At 43.1% G+C, this 18907-nt stretch overlaps 1 protein-coding gene across 2 annotated transcripts in view; it reads left to right on the top strand.

Annotated features, from left to right (window-relative positions):
* Positions 1–18907, top strand: part of SETD5 (SET domain containing 5) — a 66137-nt gene that overhangs the window by 45983 nt on the left and 1247 nt on the right. The window contains exons 16-23 of one of the 2 annotated variants that reach the window (XR_008747228.1): positions 1150–1392; positions 5149–5278; positions 6509–6762; positions 7541–7597; positions 9091–9558; positions 11364–11650; positions 13386–13486; positions 14686–14819. Coding sequence is in view for 1 of the 2 variants with exons in the window: in XM_055804154.1 (XP_055660129.1) it covers positions 1150–1392; positions 5149–5278; positions 6509–6762; positions 7541–7597; positions 9091–9558; positions 11364–11650; positions 14686–14819; positions 18627–18700 (1647 nt within the window). In the remaining variant the exon portion in view is untranslated. Of the gene's footprint in view, positions 1–1149; positions 1393–5148; positions 5279–6508; positions 6763–7540; positions 7598–9090; positions 9559–11363; positions 11651–13385; positions 13487–14685; positions 14820–18626; positions 18701–18907 lie in introns of those variants that run through there. The other variant, XM_055804154.1, reaches the window with a different exon arrangement.

Raw genomic sequence — 18907 nt, 5'->3', positions numbered from 1 at the left:
CAGAGTGGTACAGGTACAGTGGGAAGGGTCTCGCGTTTGAGTACGGCAGAGAGTCTAAAAAGAGTCAAGTTAAACAGCTCTGTGTGTGCAGGGAGAAAACTGCTTCCAGCTTGAGGGGCTCTGGGAGAGAAGGGTTAGAGGGGCTTGGCGACATAAGGAATTGGGTAACGGAGGCTGAGCCCTGGGTGAAGGAATCAAAAAGCAGGTGTTTCAGTACTGCCGTGGAGGGCAATGAGAGGCTTGGGAGGTGGCTGGCACAAAGGCCCTGAGGACAACAAGCTGTGTTCCTGCAGGGGAACAAGGTACTAATAGAAGGATGGGGAGAGCTGATGTGTTTGGATTGATACGCAGTAAGCTAGAAAAAGATTCTGGCAGCAGCCTGCAAAAGTAGTTGGTACAACTCTGATGGGATAGCTGGCATTTAAAAACTAGATGCTTATAGTTTGGAAAAAGAGTATTAGCTTTTGGGCCCAAAAGAAAGGACATTAATTAGAAAAGGTTGGATGCATATGATCTCAAGAAGTTTTCTGTGTATTGCCAATGACTTAGGAGCAAGGAGAAAAAGCCTGTTAACCAAGAAAGTTACCCTAAATCAAGCAGCAGAAAGGTATAGTGAGACTTCTTTGAATAAACAACAAAACCACCTTGAAATAAGCAGGGTGTTGCATCTTGTGAAGGATATTAAACCAAAAGTTCTCTTCTGTATACCAGCAAGAGAATGAAGAGAAAAAAGTGGAGCCATTATGTAGTAAAGATTAGTTGGAATTTAAAAACAAATTTAGGATGGTAAAAACATGTTTGATGTGGGAATCAATGGCAGTACCTTTTTGGGCATAAATTAATACATTTAGGCTTGCAGCTAGAAACTAGTTTTGAACACGGTGATCAAGTTTTGGAAGAACGTTCTAATGAGATTAACGGAGCGTAAAATCAAGCTATTTTTGTAAAACTGGATTGCCTGTCGTTCTGCCTGCAACAGATGAGAGTTGGGTTTGATGCAGGAAGTCCTGGCTGTTTACCTTCCCGTTGAGGAGGAAGGAGATTTTAGCGTGTGGGCTGACCTGAGCATTGCTTCCCCATACGCCTTTGTGCCATGTTACCTTTCTTCACCTATGCTAGTTGCGTTGACATGTGTGTTTTCTCCTTCAGTATCTTGTTACCGAATGGCTGAACGACAAGGCAGAAAAGCAGGAGTGCCCTATTGAATGCCCTCTGCGCATTACTACAGACCCAACAGTTTTGGCAACTACTCTAAATATGTTGCCAGGTCTCATCCACTCCCCACTAATTTGTACCACACCTAAACACTACATCCGTTTTGGTTCACCTTTCAACCCTGAGAGACGTCGAAGGCCCTTTCTGTTGGATGGAATTTACAGCTCCTGTAAAAAGGTATTTTTGCTCATGTCTTACCTTAGAAGTGTAGAATGATTTAGGTTGGAAAAGACCTTTGAGATCATCAGGTCCAACTGTTAACCCAGGACTGCCAAACCGTCACTCAACCATGATGCTAAGCACTGCATCTATGCATTTTTTAAACGCCTCCAGGGATGGTGATTCCACCACCTCCCTGGGCAGCCTCTTCCAGTGCTTGACCACCTTTCAGTGGAGGAGCTTTTCCTAACATCCAGTCTAAACCTTCAGGAACTATACAGTCATCAAGCTTTTACTGGCACCCTTGTAAAGTTGCTGTGTTGTTTTTGAGCCTATTTGCATGTATTCCTGCTGAGCTGGCCTTACCTGGTGTGTCCATGCAGTTTGCAGACAATGACTGCTGACCCTCTGCTATTGGGGTTCAGTCTTCATCCTTGCCTTTTCCCATGGTCGAATTACTGTTCTGTGACTCTCCTCTTAGAAACATGTGCTTCCAAGTCTGCAGTGGCTGTTTATTGTCCAGCAAATACAATTCAAGGAGTTTTAATTGTTGCTCTTAGAATGTTTTATGTTACTACTTTCACAGAGGACGTATTAGCATTGTGGGGATAGGACAGTGTTGCAAAAGACCTCAAGTCAAGATCCATTGTCTTTGGAAAGCCTTTGTTTAGCAAAGCTTTGAGTTTGCCTGTTCACAAGAGCAAGCCCACAGCTCTTTGTCTGGTTTGGGATCATAGACTTGTCTATCCACATAGATACTTGTGGCCATGCAGGAAGCCTGAACTGAGCCCAGCTGAGGACTTCATTCCTCCAGAGATCGTACATGGCTAGTAAATGCTGGCATTTACCCATCTCCAGGGAAACAGTAGTCCGTGTTAGTTTGTTCAGTCAGATTTCTGTCAGAACCCATCTTGCCTGTCACCTGTCAGCTTTGCTCAGAGGCTTTTCCAGTTTCTTTGTGATTACCCGAGAACAATTTTACGGAAATCTGTTCTGATCTTCCAGTCTTGGCAGCTTTCCAAGTCAAGTACCATGTCCTGTTTCTTTGCTTTCTTTTGAGGGAGTTTTTCCAGAGAGAAGCTTTGGACTTTACTGCTTCCACCTTCAGCCAATTTGTTGTCGTGCACTAACAGGCACCCACAAAAAGAAGCCAAGGTCTCTTTTGGGTATTTCCTTTGTAGATAAAGCTCTTGAGAGTTCGTATTTACTCATATGAACAAGCCTATGTTTGTTTCCATGTCCCTGGGCAAAGTGCTCATGCATCTTTAAGCTGAAAACTGCAAGGTTGAAACTGGTTTTTTGAACCTTAACAGCGTCTTTGAGCCTCTTTAAGAGTTATTCCAAGTTCTCTGCTTGGTGCATTTGCTGTACAACTAGCCAGCAAGCTCACAGTTGAGTGAAAACTGTTGTCATGGAACAAGTCTTCCAATCTCTTGCTACATTTGGTTGTTTTCTAGTCATATGGTAATTCTCACTACTGGAGAGGGAATTGACTAGTCTCACTATGGATAACTTCTGTATAGTCTACATCTGAATCTGAGTGTTCAAAACTGGATGTTGTGTTGCACCTGGGGCATTTTCAAAGCAGAAAGTTGCTCTGTCTTGTAGTCTATGCCCATTTTGTGCGTCCCGGTATGATTGAGTTTTCTTTGATAGGTTGATTTAGACTTGCATTCAGTTCATGATTTACTGTGTGTGTTAGAACAACCCATTAGTTTTCTAGTCTGTAATTTTAGAAGTGATTGTTTCTGGCTTTATATGGTACTTTGTTCTAGTGTGTGCTGAGCTGTGTCCTGTTATTCCCAATCCACTTCCCAATTTAGCCAGAAAATCTTGAATACTGTCTTCTAGCATGTTCTTGTTTGCCCCAGGTTGGCTTCATCTGAAAACTTAAGTAAACTTAAGTAAACTGTTCCATTATCTAAATAATTAATAAAATACTGAAAGCTTCTGTGTCCAGAACAGATGTTGCAGGAAGTAATTTTTTATGTTTCTATTTTTTGAAAATAAATAATAGATAACTAGTAAGGAGTTTCACCCACTTTGTAGGAATTCCCCAGCTTTTTCATGGCAAATGATTGGTAACATTCGGTGGTTTTATCACTGACAGTTTGGAGAGGTAGAAAAAGCCTGCTTCTCATGTTCAGGAATATTTAGAAGGAAGACATCCTTCTCAGTCACCTGAGGTCTAGAAATGGTCCAGAACTTGATGACATTGTTCTCTCAAGACCTGATCTTTCTGTCCTGTCTGTTTCTGACTACTCAGTCAGGAAGGTTGATTTATAAAGGCTGTTGAAATAAATCATGTATTTTCTTGGAATGTCATCAGGCCTCTTCCTTAAACTACTGAGGACTGTGCCAAAAAACCTCAGCTGATGATCTCAGTTTGCATCCGAAGCATGCCAATGTCTGAACCTCGCAAGGAAACCGAACTGTTTAACCTGCTCACGTTAATCACACACGGTACAGTGACTTGGCTGTTGGATCAGATGCTGCATTTGAGGTAGCAGTGCTCCAGACTGTCTGGCACTTCTCACTTTTCCTGGTGGCTGCCGCAGAATCCATTGATTTTATATTTGAACGGAGAAGAAGCGTCTGCTATATGGTAGTGAAGGCCATCAAAACAGATCCTATCACCTGCTCTTCATCCTCACATTGAAGTTTTTCACTTTGAGGATTTGTTGCCACTGAGTTTCTGATGTACTTTCATTGATACCCTTGAGGATTCATAAGACATATACGTGTATCTCTAATAGGATACATATTGCTGGCATGCAGATGAACTGTAGATTACTGAAAGGTAAATTTAGGATTTTACCTAAAGGGAGAAGAAAAGGCTGGTAGAGTCCCTTGGGTAAAATGCACAAGTGCAGATTACTGTTTGGGTTTTTTTCAGCAGTTTGCTGTCATTTTACTGAATCACCTGTGTGTTTTCCCTTTCATTGTGGCAGTTATTTTTTTATAGTAAAGTAAAGGTTTCCTGCCTGCCATCCTGAGTCAGTTTGTATCAGGATGCAGGGCTGGCACACCCACTGCAGCAGCTGATTTGCTGAGACTGGCACGGGATGTGAAAGATTCTTTATTTTCTCCATGTTCAGGAGACCACCATGACATTTATCTCCTTTATTAGTAGGTGAATAAAAGATTTGCCTTTATTATTCTGTTCTTATTTTAGCCCCCTTGCAAACTGCTGCTTGCATTTTATCAGATTTTTTGCTCTTTGACTCTGGCAGGGAGCACAGTCCTGGAAGAATTATGTGATTAGACTCAGCCATTTCTCTGCTGGAATTGTTAGAGCAGAATCTATGTTAAGCTCTAATATGCCTTAGTGGAGCAGGGGCACAGTGTGTTTGTGCTTCTGGGCAGGAAACAGCTTTTTTTGCCAAAATCGGGGTTTTAAGATGATTCATCATATTTATCTCCCTTTTCTTTTAATTGAGAATGCTTTTAGTAGTTTTTAGCTGCCAGGGTTTTGCATTTTATCTATTTATAATTTGCTCTTTACTTATCTTTGTGTCACTGCTGAAGACTGCTGATCCCCAGAATACATCTCATCAAGAGCACATAGTCAGCCCCATCACAGTAGGTGGTAGACTCAGTGCTAACAGCTGTGTTCTAACAGGTTCCTGTCTGAGCGCATGCGAAGGAGGTAATATCAGTGTTCTGAGCAGTCTGCCCTGCTGCACAGAAGTGTAGGAGTTTGAGTGCATCCTGCAAGATTACATAGAAAGTACAGGAGGGGTTGCACGTTTATGTAGTCTTGTTCTGTTTCAGCGCTGGATCAAACAAGCCCTGGAAGAGGGAATGACTCAGACCTCACCAGCTCCGCCAGAGAACAGAGCCCAATGTCTATACCAAAGTAACGAGAACAGCAGTTCTTCCAGCATCTGCAAAGATGACACAGGTAAGTGCTCAGCACCATCAGGGCAGTGTGGGTGCTTGAGTGAAGCTGGGGAAGCTGCTGAATAAGAAAGGCAGCTGTACAGGATGACATACTAATGCGTACTGCTGCTTGATGGCACAGCTTTGTGGCAGGTGTGAATGTTACTTTTCCATTCATTCAAATTTCTGCAGACCCATTCTAGCCTGAGCATGTGTAAAGTTTCTCAGTATTTTCCTGTGAAAAGATAATCACTTTATTTTGTATCATCACCCTCAGGCAATCCTTTGTCCAATGGCAGGGAAGGGAAAGAGTACAGTATCATCTCTTTTCAGCAGGATGCTGTTAGAAGGACAGCTAAATGTCTACTGACTATAGGAAGATGTAGCAAAGCCTCACAGACATGTATGTAATAAGCGAATTAAGTAAGTCTCAAAGATAGACAAACCAAAATCTGTGAGTAAAGTAGCAGAATGGTTTAATATTGCGTCTGAATCTTTCTACAAGGGTGAAGATCTGCCCAGTTAGGGATCAGTTTTCCACGGATGACAGACAGGAAGCTAGACAACACACAGATAATGCAGAATTGATTATTGAAAAGTAAGATGAATGGGAAATGAACAGAATGCCAGAACCGATAAAGGCACATCCCTGAGCAAGACCTGAAGAAGCAAACAACTGAACTGCAGAATTTACTGAATACTCTGTTTTGTTTTGTTTTTGTTTAAACTGAGCATCAAAAAAAGATACTATTTTGAATAGGGGTAGGCCTGAGAGAAAGGCATTAATCCTTTGTGGGAGCGAAATGTACTTGGGCTGTATTGATGTAGCCTATAGGGAACTATTAGGTTCAGATAATAACTGAGCTGCCTGTGTTTTCTTTACAGCAATGAATGTGACGTGTTCTCTGACCCCTCTCCTCCACTCTCCTCTTCTCTCCTCTTTCTATCCTTCCTGTCTTCCTTGTCCCTATCTCCCTCTACTGCTTGCTTCTACTTGAAATATTTCCTTTCCTTGTTCACTGTATATTCCTGACTGTGCATTGTTCTGTTGCCAGTATCTAGACACGTCTCAAGATTGGTATAGAGGTACTTCAGAGGTACCTAATTTTTAGGAATCTTTCATAGTCACACTGGAGTCCCATGGGCTCTGTTTGGGCTGGGAGTAGGGGGAAGGAGATGGCATGTCATTTGCACATGGTTAGTGGTTAAGGTTAATGGTTCAGCCCTGTCCTCAGCTCAGTTTGTTTTTCAGACTTGCTGAGTCCCCTGAAGAAGTGGAAGTCTCGCTACTTGATGGAGCAGAACGTTAAGAAGTTGCTGAGGCCATTGTCTCCTGTCACCCCTCCACCTCCCATCCCTTCAGTTCCTGGCTCAGTGAGCCCACAGCTGGCTACGCCTGGCTCATCGCTGCCAGGAGAGGAGGAGAGTCGCAGTGGTTACGGCATGATGTTCTCACCAATTCCTTCTCTGGCTGCTAGTCGCTGCAATACTCCACTACAGTTTGAGGTAAATCTGACTGGGGACTGGGAGTGCTAAAAAGAGAGTTTCTGAGATTCCTTAGTTTTCTGAGTGTTGCTACTTTGCAGAGGGCAGTGACTCCTGCTGTATTTCTCTGATGACAATGTACCGCTGAGAAACCTTCCTTTCTGATTCTGTTTTAGGCCTGCTCGGTAGCATGGAAAGGAAAGTGCTTGGGAAGGAGGCCTTAACTGTGCCATCACATGCACATGCTGCCTTCCACTGATAGGTGCTCAAAGGATACGACATTTCTTAAAGCTGTCCATTCTCATTTATTCTCTTGACTTCAGCTGGAAAGGTGGCCCAAGTGGATGGAAGGAGACATTTTTGTTTTCTAGTACAATGTCTGTGAAAGTTCACTATAGCGTTCGGGGAATCTTATTTGACCTTTTGGGCAAACCCAGACTTTCCATCTCTCCCATGTTCTCAGACTAAATGCCATAAATGGCTTTCTCTGTGTTTCATGGTGCAAACTGACAGCATCAGAAGTGTAAAGAATAAGCTGCTTTTCTTAACATTTGTGTCCTCTGTTTTGGGTACTAAGATACAGAATGAAACACAGTAACCCAGTCCTGCCTCTGTGCTTCCAGGAAACTCTAGAAACCACTTAACCAATGGAGTTGCCATCCAGCCTGGGGCCAGTTCCTGGGGTAGTCTTTATTTAGAATAGTCATTCCTAACCTCTGTGCTTGTTTTTTAATTGATTTTTATTTTGCTTCCTGACTTTTGAAGTAGGTGAATAACAAAATGCTTTTTCTTCCTCTAGAACGTATCGTCCCCTGAGAGTTCCCCTGCACATAGACCTGAGTCCATGTCACCTGAGGTAGTTATCACACCACCCTGATTGCATTTGGGGCTGGGAACGTGTGTGCTTGTGTGTGTATTTGAGGCCATGGTGGGAGGGAAGGGACGAGAAGTGTGGAGACTAGTGGGAATAAGAATGGAGTTTAGTCACAATAAGGCTGAGGAGAGTTTTCAGGTTATCACAAGAGAGCAAACAAATCGAAGACTGGAATTTATTACTCGCTTGTTGACACTAGTGGGAAAAAAGCATTGTGAAGACTTGTTATGTCTCAGCTACTGAGGTGAAGGCAAGAGGTCTGGGGACCCTGGAAATACCATCATCAACTTCAGCCCCAGCCCAGCAGATAAGTGGTGTGTAATATTTACTCAGTACAAGCAAAATGACTGCTGGGGAAGAAAAGGGAAGGCATTCATTACTGGTTTTGGCTTATGAGGACACAGTGTTGCACCTGACCTGCTTTCTTCAGCCTTAATTTATCACCTGCTCACTCACAGATTTACAATGTTGAGGAGATGCCAGAAGGTAGTATTTTTGTGTACCTGCTGGCCTGTTGTAAAGTAAGAGGTGAAGTAGCTTGCTCAGAGACTGTTTCGTAGTAGAAAATACATGCTCATCTCCAGTGTGATAGATTCCTCTGCTGTATAACGTCTCCAAGTAAACATTCTCAGCAGCAGCAGCAGTCTCAGTAGCAGAGCTGGTGCCTGGTGCTGCTGTGTTTTTCCCTAAGCACCGTAGTCCTGCAAAGAGGATGAAATCTTGTCAGATATGCTCATTGTCTGAGGTCCTGACATATTAACATGGTGAAGGAGATGATTATGCTGTTGCCCCGAAGGGTTTTTTTGGCACTTCAAGTAGATAAATGGATATACTGTTGTGTCAGTGTCTAGTGCTCCAGAAACTGTGTCAGCACAAAGATGATGCCATTATGGTTTTGTTAGAGAATGTAAAGTGTAGAAATGCAGTATAAATGAAATGAATGTACTATTGTTAGAGATTTCCAAAGTTCACAATAAGTGAAAACAAATAGCTTGGAGGTTCTGGGCATTTTATTGTTAGGAAGTTAGTAGTGGCTGACTTGGGACAGGCAAGAAGTGGGCTAATAAAGCAGCAAATGGACAGCAGATCTTTTCTGTTCTCCCCCCATAATGAACCTAGCTAGTGCTATGCGTTAACAATGACTTTGGGACATACGAGGCAATTGGAAGTGCTGGTTTTTTCTTCACTGACTGCCCGGGGATAGTGCTGAGCCTCATCCTTTTGCTACAGTAAGATTGTTAAAGGGGAAAGGGCATCTCATACTGGACAGCTAAACTGATTTATTATTTAGTCATTGCCCTGTGGCATGAGCAAAGCAGTGCAGGGAAGGACCAAAGGGATAAGAAAGAAACTGGCAAAGCAGTAAGCTAGCATTGTACAGAGTACTTTCTAACTAAAGTTTCTCTCCCCACCCTTGCCTGATCTTTTTCCTGACTTCCCACCCCCATCTCCTGTATCCTTCTTGGATTTTCCAGCTCTGCCTCCGATCTGACCTGGATTTAAAGGGTGGGTACCTAGATTCCAGTGCAAACACCTGCCCAGAACGGCCATCGCTGCTCAGCTTTGGATCCTCTGATCTGGCTCCACAACCCTCCATAAACTCTACTTCAGAGATGAACTTCCCAGGAAAAAGTGGGGAAGCACAGATGCTGCTAAGAAGCTCTGATCAGGCTTTTCGGACAGAGTTTAATTTAATGTATGCCTTCTCCCCATTGAACGCTATGCCACGTGTAGATGGGTTGTTGCGGGGATCTCCTCCTTTGGGAGAGAGGAAGCCAATGAATTCGGAAGCAGGATGCTGCAGCTCTCCTGCCGAAGGATATTTCAGCAGACACGAGTCAGGGCTGCTTAAAGAGACAGTGCATGGATCCATGTCTCCCTGCAGTGAGAGGGCTTGTGAAGGTGTCAGATCTGCTCCCCAGAACCCGCCACAAAGGAAGAAGGCAAGTATTCTTGTAAAAGAACTGTTAGATTGCAGGAACCTAAGTGGGGAAGAGTAAGTAAGCACCATGGGAAAGACGTACAGGGAGAACAAAGAGAGCAGAATACAACTAGAACATAGTCTGGGTAAGTAATCCAGGCAACCAGTGCCTGGATGAAAACAGTCTAAAAGTTCTTAAAAAAGAGTGAGCTACCCTTTAGGCAGGATTTTGATGTGAGAGGTGGAAGAAGACAACCACAATGAAAATACCTCTTCAAGGAGCACAGAGAGCATGATGCTAGCAGCTTTCATAAGCGGTTGTTAAACTGAGGTAAGACCCAGAGCAGTAACACAGTGCAGCTGTACTAGTTGGTGGAGGTGTTATTTATCAGGATGAAAAAGGTTGTTACTAGGAAAAACAGGGTCTAATGTTTCAAAACAAAACACAAGCTGTTTGTTAGAACATATTAGAACATTTCCATTAATATGGAAACATAGTTACAGTGCTAGAAAAGTAGATGAAAGTTGTTACTTCAATTGTAGCTCTTAACTGAAACTGGGAATGTTGTTTAAAGAAAGCAAATGTGTATTGGTTTCTAATAGCACGCCAGTGACCCCTCATGGGACTAAAACTGAGTGGAAATGAGCAGTCAGGTGTTGCTATAATAAAACTGGGTGCTCATGGGTCAAATAAACATACGCTTGTGTAAATGTATTGCTGCCTTTTCCTGTGCTTGGGTTTTGTGTTTGTTTGGTTTTGGTTTGGTTTTTTATTGCAAGTGTGGTAACTCAGATCACTTGTATAAATGTCCAGCTGGATGGAATATCTTATTTCCATTCCATTTCTGGAGTGTTTTGATTTTTTTTCCTTTAGTTTTCTTTTAAAGTTACACTTCTCTTAAAACCTTTGTATGCTGAGTTACTTTTGGAAATACCCTGTTCAATATTTTAGCATCGTAAAGCCTTCTGTACAAGCATTGAGTCATAGCTGATAAATTCTTCAGCAGAGCTGCCTTCTGTGAGTTCTTTATGGCTCTCTGCCTCCTAATAACTCTATGAGGAAGGCACACTGAAAGGTAAGTGCTCAGCTGAAAGTATTTGTGTATTTTTGTTTCTGCTGTCCCTATGTTATGAGACTGCATTATCTATGACCTTTTGGTCTGTGTCTTTGAGAAATCTGAGGCTGCTTTGCACAAAATAAACACTGCCTTTGCTAAAAGTAGTTTGTTTAAGTGGTAGTGCTGGAAGTTTGCAGTACCACCATAGCAAAAACCTGCTCTAAGCAGGTTAAAATTCTGTGCAAGGCTTTACCAAGTGTTTAGCATTACTGCGGCTGAACTAATACAGATGAACAGGAGACTCTGAAGATACCAGTTCTGTGAAGAAGGCTCTTATTATCTGTTTTGGAGATGTACAGATACTGATAAACATTGCCTGTAATGTCACAAACCAGAGTGAGTGAGTGAAGTGTTGACAGGAGGAGAGTATAGAGGCTTGATGCTTGAATATGCAAGTGTATACTGAAGAAAAGTGAAAATCCATGTTATTAGAGAACCAAACTAGCTATATATTTCCGCTGAAGTATTGGTCGTAAAGAGTAAAACATGGGTGAGCGTAGCAGTCAGTGAGTGGTCCAGATTTGTACCACTTAACTCTTCATCCAGAGTGTCTGCAGATTCAGGAAGATTTTATAATCCCAATATACCTTTTAAAAGTTTCATCTGCAAACCCAGAGAAATAGATTTTTAAACCGGTGTGTGGTCGTGTTCCTCCTCCTGTCCTTGTCCATTGCATTCCCTGACTCATGGCTGTATTTTTCTTTCTCAGGTATCTCTACTAGAATATCGCAAGCGGAAACAAGAAGCCAAGGAGGGAGGCGATTCGGTGCGATGTGCAGGGACTCCTACCCGACAGGGCAGCAGTAGTTCTGTGACTGATACAGATGGCAACAGCCTGCCGGGCTCCGTAGTACGAACCCCATCCTCCCCACAAAGTGGCTTCTCCCCTTCTCATCCCTCCCTGCCTCACGTAGAGGACATCAGCCCACCAGACTCACGGGGGGCTAGTTCCTCAACATCACTCAGCAAATCCCAGGAGAACATCAGCAGTAGGTGGTGAGTGTTATCCTTCCAAGCAAGCCAGAGATTGCTCCACAGAGAAGGACCAAACTCTCTAGGGCACCTTTCCATAACAGTATGTGCGGTTGGATGGATTCAGTCAGGTCTCTTGACATTGTTCTCTTTTGTAATTGCTAAACAGCTGTGAAGGATGCCAGCAGCCTTCTCAGCCTGCCCTTTAGTTCTTGGTTTAGGTATCAAAAATCTATCTTGAAATATATGAAGTTAAAGAGTTGTCTTTCTTCTACTAGTTTACTTTTCAGGTTTCAAGTTTGAAGGTCTTGCTCTTGCAATGAGAATTTAATCCAGGTCTTTTCTTGCTGAACCTCCACTCTTTTTGAACATGAGCAATATTGTCAGCTCCTGTTCCGAAGGAAAGCTAACAGCACCCTCTGCAACTTTGCATTTGAGAAGCAGGGACAGTGAAATAAGTCCAACTTTCCTAATGCCTTGCACATAGAGCTTGAAGAGCGGTTACTAAACTGCAGTTGGTGGCTTGGCAAAGGCATGGAAAAACCACCTTTATCGTGTTACCATGAGAAGGTTTGATAAGGGAAAGGCTGGTCTTCAAACACTTTTGAACTTGATAGCAATGTCTGGTCCAAAAAATTAAGTACTGAAGCACTGAAATGTAGAGTATTGTGTTATAGTGTCAATGCAGTGATGGTTAGGATGTTCTGCTGATTAGAGCTATGTAGTACAATGGCTCTGCTGCTTTGTATTCGAGTTCTGTTCATGCACGCCACAGGCAAAAAGGCGTCCCGAGCAGCTATGTCACTGCTCACGTAATGGCAGGGGAATGTACAAGGGAAGAGGTGCTAAGCAATGCTGAAGGCAGTGAGAAGTATGAATTCTGTGTTGAAAGTGCTTGAGAAACATAGTTTTGGGTGAACTTGCAGGAGTAGTAAGGTCTGTTTCCTTCCCTTTTCCATCACTCCTCAAGCAGAGATTAATAGAAATAATTTGTCTTGTACCTCTCTGACAGTATTGTGTCTGCCGGATGACCTTCTGCCACGTGTTGGGACTGGCCACGGCTGAGGCAGGCAGCTGATGATTAGTTTATAATCATTGTTTTATAATCAAATATTACTCTGTGCAAGTGTTGATATCCTATGCCCATCTCCTCCTGCGCCACTTCCTTCTGCCTGTAAAAGGGTGAAAGAAAAACCTAGCTGAATGAAAAAAACCAAAACACCCTGGTTTGGGGTGAGGTGTCTGTGGCAACCTTGCTGTAGTACCATGTTTTATATTCTCTGAGCTTCATCTGCTGGTCCTCAGCAGGTGCTCTGGCTTCTGTTTCTCACATGGTTTCATGAGTAAGTATTGTGTGGAAATAAAGACTGTATTGTTACGGGGCGCTGGATATAAAGTTGAAACCATGCTGATACACTTTGAAATAGGATTAAGCAGATTTGCTGCCTTTTAAATTCTTGTTCTGTGTTTTAATGGGCAAGGCTAACAAACGTGCAGTCACCTTCTACTTTTAAAAAATATATCAGAAACTGCCTGTTACTGAGTTAAAGTTGTGACCCAATTTCATCTTTAACTCAGAGTGCTTAAATTTCAGATAAATTTCCAGACATTCACAATAATACAATATTAGGGACAGAAGAAAATGGTGGGAGCTAAAATTATGTGCCTTAATTTTTAGAGTTGTCCAGATTTTTGCTGAATTCTACAATAATTGCCAATAGCTTTCATTTAAAAAAAATTAAGTTTCTGTCTCTTTCAGTTGCCAAGATACAGCCATCACAATGTAAACAGATGTGCTGCTGCCCAGTAAACCCAGCCTTGCAGAAAACTGTCTCCAGCAAAACAATAGCAGCAACGAAGGTGTGAATTCACCCCCTCACCCCATTCACCTCCATGAGGTGTGAACTCTGGCCCCTTCTCTGTTTGCTTCAGTGAGGGGTGAACTTCAATGTCTGGGCTATTTATTTAAAAAAAAAAAAAAAAGAATAAAAAAAAAAGAAAGCAAAGCTAATGTAAAGCGCAGTTTTCAGTATATCTTTAAAAAGAAAAAGCACTAAACAAAAATATGTTAATATGGTGTTAAGCTGCATGCTTACATGGTATGCAGTGCATTTAATATTATACTAAATATATAAATTCAGGTATTTTTAAGGCGCACATTCTTCAATGTCTAGGGTAAAGGCATTGTGAATCCCTGGTCAAGATGCTTCTATCTTATAGGTTAAAACACATACTTTTAAAGAGATTTGGTTGGCCCTGTGCATGGCAGATTGAATACTGACCCAGGGGTCTGGGGTTTGTTTGTGGCTCTGTTTTTCTTGTATAGATTGTCTTTAGGAAAGCCACTTCACCTCTTTTTCACCCTCAGACCAGACACTTGTAATATATAATGGGACGAGATCTAGCACCAATCTTGAGCGGAGAGTTTTCACATTGCAAAATAAATGGGACAAAGTAACATTAATGGGCAAAATGGCCAAGCTAACTCTGCTCTAGGAACATTGCATTAACTGACTGTACTGTCTTGAACACTGTATTATCATAAAGGTATTGGGTTTGCTTCTTTTTACTTTGAATAAAGGTAATCTGTGCAAAATAACTGCATCTAATCTTAAAACAATACCAGGATTTTCAAAATGCTGTTGAGTCTTGAAACAATTTTTCTGGGGGAAGGTGTCCTGTAATCAGGTGATCTACTGAACTGGATGTTTATACCATGTTTTTGGTAAGAGTAAAGACTTTGTTTTTCTGAGGGCAGTGCTATCGTGGTAGCCAGAAACTGGCAGTCTAAAATCCCGCAGGAGGTTATTTACGTTGCAAAATCAGTTCAGAAGTTTATTCCTCATCTGTCTATAGAGAGCTGGTGATCTCTGATCCCTCCCTTCTGTGGTAGGGGTTTGCATTTGCACTAACATCATACCAGTGAATTTAAGCAGAGACTGTAAAGACAAGCCTGTGTTGTGATTATACCAAGGACCCCACAGCCCCCTTGTGCGTTGGTCACGTTGCTGTTGGCTGTGTAATAGCAATCCTCAGCCGTTACTGGGTTTTTGTTGCAGGATGGTCCCAACATCAGTGGAGAGGCTTCGAGAGGGCCGAGGCATACTTGAGAAGGTGCTGCGAAGTGGTGCAAAGGTATCGCAGAGAAATGAATCCTCACCTACCTGTGACAGTGCTGTCGAGAGAGACACAGGTAGGAAAATGGAATGTTTGAGTACTTGGTTGGTGGGAAATGATGGGCTCGGGTAACTTCACAAACTTGTCTGCAAATTTAGTCATACCTTCGTCTTTAACATTATCAATGCCTTATAAGAGCCTTTTGCAAACTATACTTCATTGTTATTCAGATACTGCTAAAGCCTATATCCCTCTTCTGTTAGACCTGGAAGACCTCCAGGTTTCTCCAGGGTTTGGATTCAAGACTGCCTGCATCTTGGCTCTGGCAGAGACAGTTTCTTTGTCCTTGGACGGCTGGGTTACGCAGAATTGCCTCAGTTGCCCCTATGTACTGTGGATGAAAGTGCTATCATTTAATAATTCTAGTGGGCTGAACATTCAGGTAAATGTATTAGCACAGTAAAATGCAGGGGTAGGCTTTAGGCAGTGCTAAGAACTAATTTGACTTTCAAGCCTTACTTCTATTTTGAAGTTACTTGATTCCCTGAATTGTTATATTTGTCAGTTTTGTGAAATGCACCTCCTTACTGAGATGAATTCAGTTCTGTGTTGATGTTCCTTTCTTCTCTGAATAAGGTGTTGTCCTCACCAAGTAGCATGCAGGATCAGTATTTGTAACTTGAGCTGAAAATATGCCCCTCTTTTATCCATCTGTGATGTAAAGGTGAGATGTGACTTTCTGAGAGACGGACAGGTGATTGCCTAATTTCTCAGCTGTGAAACAGTTATTTTCCTTCTATTTACTTTGCAGTCTCTGTTGAACATGATTGTTTCTCTCTGACAGATTGCGCCCTCAGAACCCTGATCACATTTGGGACTTACGGCAGTGGATCATCATATTTAAATAACTTTGTGTGTTGCCATGAGCCCCGACTGCCTCATAGCTGAGGACTGTTGTTAGAGACCCCTGACTGATACAGCTACAGCTTGCTGATGATTTGTAGTAGGCATCTGAATCTCTGGAATAGAGAGCCTTGTCTTGTGGTATTTTAGACGTGGAAAGACTAGAGCCTCTAACCCAGGCTAGCACAGAACGCTCTTTGGGTAACTGAGCAGCAACAGCAACTTTTGCCTTTGGAGTACTTAATTTCTGAGCATTTTAGGGCAGGTTTGTATTTATTTAATTCCAAATCAAGACTTTTTTCCCCATTTCCCCAGGTGTATTTGAGACCGCTTTCTGAAACCTGGCCTCCCATCTGGGGTTTTCCTATTTTTGTGCACCTAAGCAGATCTCCTTTCAAATGCTTTTTATTCATCTGGTCTTGAGAGGCAATCCTCTACCCTATCAAAAATGTCATGGTTTCCTGGGACCCCACTGGGAGTCTTTTCCCTAACTTTCTTAAACCAGTGGAAGTGGGTTTCATGGTGGCTATTTTTTAGAAGGGTAGGCGAAATCCAGGCTCTTGCAACAGGCCTTTTGCCCACTGTAATCTGTACAGCTCTGGCTCTTCAGTCTGATCCAAGAGTTAAGCTGCAGTTAAACTTTGATCTGCATCAATCCGTTCTTCTTTCTTGTTACTTAAAACCCATCCCACTCCAAGTTATGAAAAGTTAATGCTGTAGCTGACAAAAGTCTTTTTGTCTCTTTCATCCTAGCGCGGCAAGAGAATTTTTTTCTGTTTTTGCATACTCTGGCAACTTCTTCAGTAGCTTGTTTAGATTCAGTGAGCCACCTTCCCTCCCCCAGTTGCTGGTCTGCTTCTTGGTGAAAGAAATGGGTGGCTGAGTCCCTGCCATTCCTCGTAGCACCTGTAGGAGTTGTGAAGATACACGTTTACTTGATGCTGTAACGGATAATATGAAGGGAACAAAAAACCCCAAACTTGGATAGTTTGCTGATGGGGCATGTAGGAATGAAATGGAATTTGTGTGCACGCCACACTTCTGAGAATTGCAGCTGCTCTCAGTTAAAGCTGTCACTTCATATATGCTTTAGGTTGACACAGGCCAGTACTGCCGAGAAAAACAGTTCTTCATGTCCTTCCTTGTGCAAGTATTAAGGAACGGTGGAGGGAAATGCTGGCTTTATCTTTCAAGTTTACCTAAAGCAAATTCAGGAAGGTTAGAGGTTATTTACCCTTTGTAATACAGAGTCTTCCGGTAGTCGTTAACTTGTCAAGGTTTTTTTCTGTGAACAGGCACTGCCAGTAAATCATGCAGCACTGATGGTGTGCCTGGCCTTTTAAGAAACAATTCCTTCTAGAAATCTTTAGATTTCTTCTGATTCTCATACTCAACTTCTGTTAATCATAATGATCTCCTGGACTGAACAGTTAGTCTCTTCTGTGCCTGACTGCTTAACAAAGCATGCCCCAAACTTCCAAGTTCTGCCTTTCTGCAGTGCAGTACTTCGAGTGTCACCTACAGCAAACAGCTACTCAATGCATCTGATGTTATTTCAGAAAATAGGTGGCGGCACAGGACACATGCTGGAAGCTTCACATCCTGGTCTCTGGGCAGGTCCTGTGCCCTGAGGAAGAAGGCTTCTGAGCCTCAGCAGCAGACAAGGCAACTCTATCCACATTCCTATTTAGCTAAGCCAACAACTGTGATGTAGCACAGAGAGAGTAACTGCAGGAAAGCCATGGGCACTGCTGACACTGGTGCCTGTGCCAGTGCAGCTGGTGCCAAGCCAGACCTGTCTGGCAGAAGTGAAGAGCAGACTAAGGCAGCGTGTCCTGTTTCATGATTGAGACACATCTGTCATATAAATTTGATACTAATACCAACACTGTTTTACCAAGGCATTTCAAACGTGGCTGCTGAGAATCCCTGGGATGCTGCAGATAAACAGCCCTGTCTCATTAGACTGCAACATAGTTCTGATGTGAAATCTTCTAATCCCACCAGTTTCGCTGCCTTCTAAAGAGAGCATGATCACCAGCTGAACCCCGTGGTTACCATACTAGCAACTGAAAAACACACGTGGCAAGGCGGCTGGGTCGTTTGCAGTAAGCTCTCCGTGCCTACCCCAATTTAGGTTGAGTTGTTTGGTAGGACAAGAAGCTCACTCACCCTCTAGGATACAGGTGCTAGAAAGACTTGCTCTGTCAAGAAGCAGCTTATTTCTCTTGATCTCTCACGTAATTAAGGTGGATCAGTGTGTACTGTGCTGCTGGTACCCTTCAAACCTCAAAGCATTTCCATCATCTTGGGCTGTTTCAAAAACAAGCATTTCTGAGGTCTCAGAGTTACTCCATTTGGAGTAGCTCAATTGACTTCTAAAGCGTAATCCCCAAAACAGCAGCAGGGGTGCTGTCAGCCTTGGCAGCGTGGGACCTCACTCAGTCTGCGGCGGTGTCTGGATCTGCCTTTGAGGAAAACCTGCAGCAGGATTCTGCTGACAGCAATCTAAGAAGGGACAGTTTTATCTCCCCAGCTGTAACTGTAGCCAATGTGGATTCCTGTGACCAAGGCTGAGTGGGGAATTGCTGAGTTCTTAGAAACTGTCTTCAGCCTCTCGCATCCTTCTGAAGAGCCGAGGGAGCCCAGGCTGTGGCTGTGCAGTGTCACCAGGTGTGGCCATGCAGATTTTTTAGTCCAAGGCAGCTGAGCTTTGCGCTAAACCAGAGCAACTGGTGTAAGGGAAGCAGCAGCTGCTAATGTGTATGGCTGGTTTACACACGTTAAGGTTTCCTGGTTGCCTTTGCTGGGGTTCTTCAGTTTCTGAAATGCTGATGGCTGGAGAAGCTGCTCTGGTCTCAGCTGTAGCTGGATGCAGAACAAGACAGCTGGGGGGGGTGCGCAGGTGTGGTTTGAGAGGGAACTGTTGTGGCCTCAGTCCGGAGGGTGAGGTTTAACGCATCTTGTCTGTACATTGCAGACACAGCAGAAGGAGACACTCCAGAAGTCCACAAAGGACCAGCAGTTTACAGTCCTTCTCGATACAGCTACCAGGTGAATTCTTTCATACATTTTCTGCCCATTCTGAAATAAATCTTTCAACAGGATTAGGGAGGAAACTGGGTTTGGCTGCCAGTTATTCCTAATCCTGCTGCACTAAGCACCTTTGGCATGAGAAGGAAGTAGGAAATGGTGAAGTCAGTCTGACATGCCTTTTCCTTTTTTTTTTTTTTTTCTGTTTTCCTTTTTCCCTCCCCCCCC

The sequence above is a fragment of the Falco peregrinus genome, chromosome 5, assembly GCF_023634155.1.
Source record: "Falco peregrinus isolate bFalPer1 chromosome 5, bFalPer1.pri, whole genome shotgun sequence".
Taxonomy (NCBI): domain Eukaryota; kingdom Metazoa; phylum Chordata; class Aves; order Falconiformes; family Falconidae; genus Falco; species Falco peregrinus.
The sequence above is the reverse complement of the archived record's forward strand: the minus strand, read 5'-3'. Positions and strand labels throughout refer to the sequence as shown.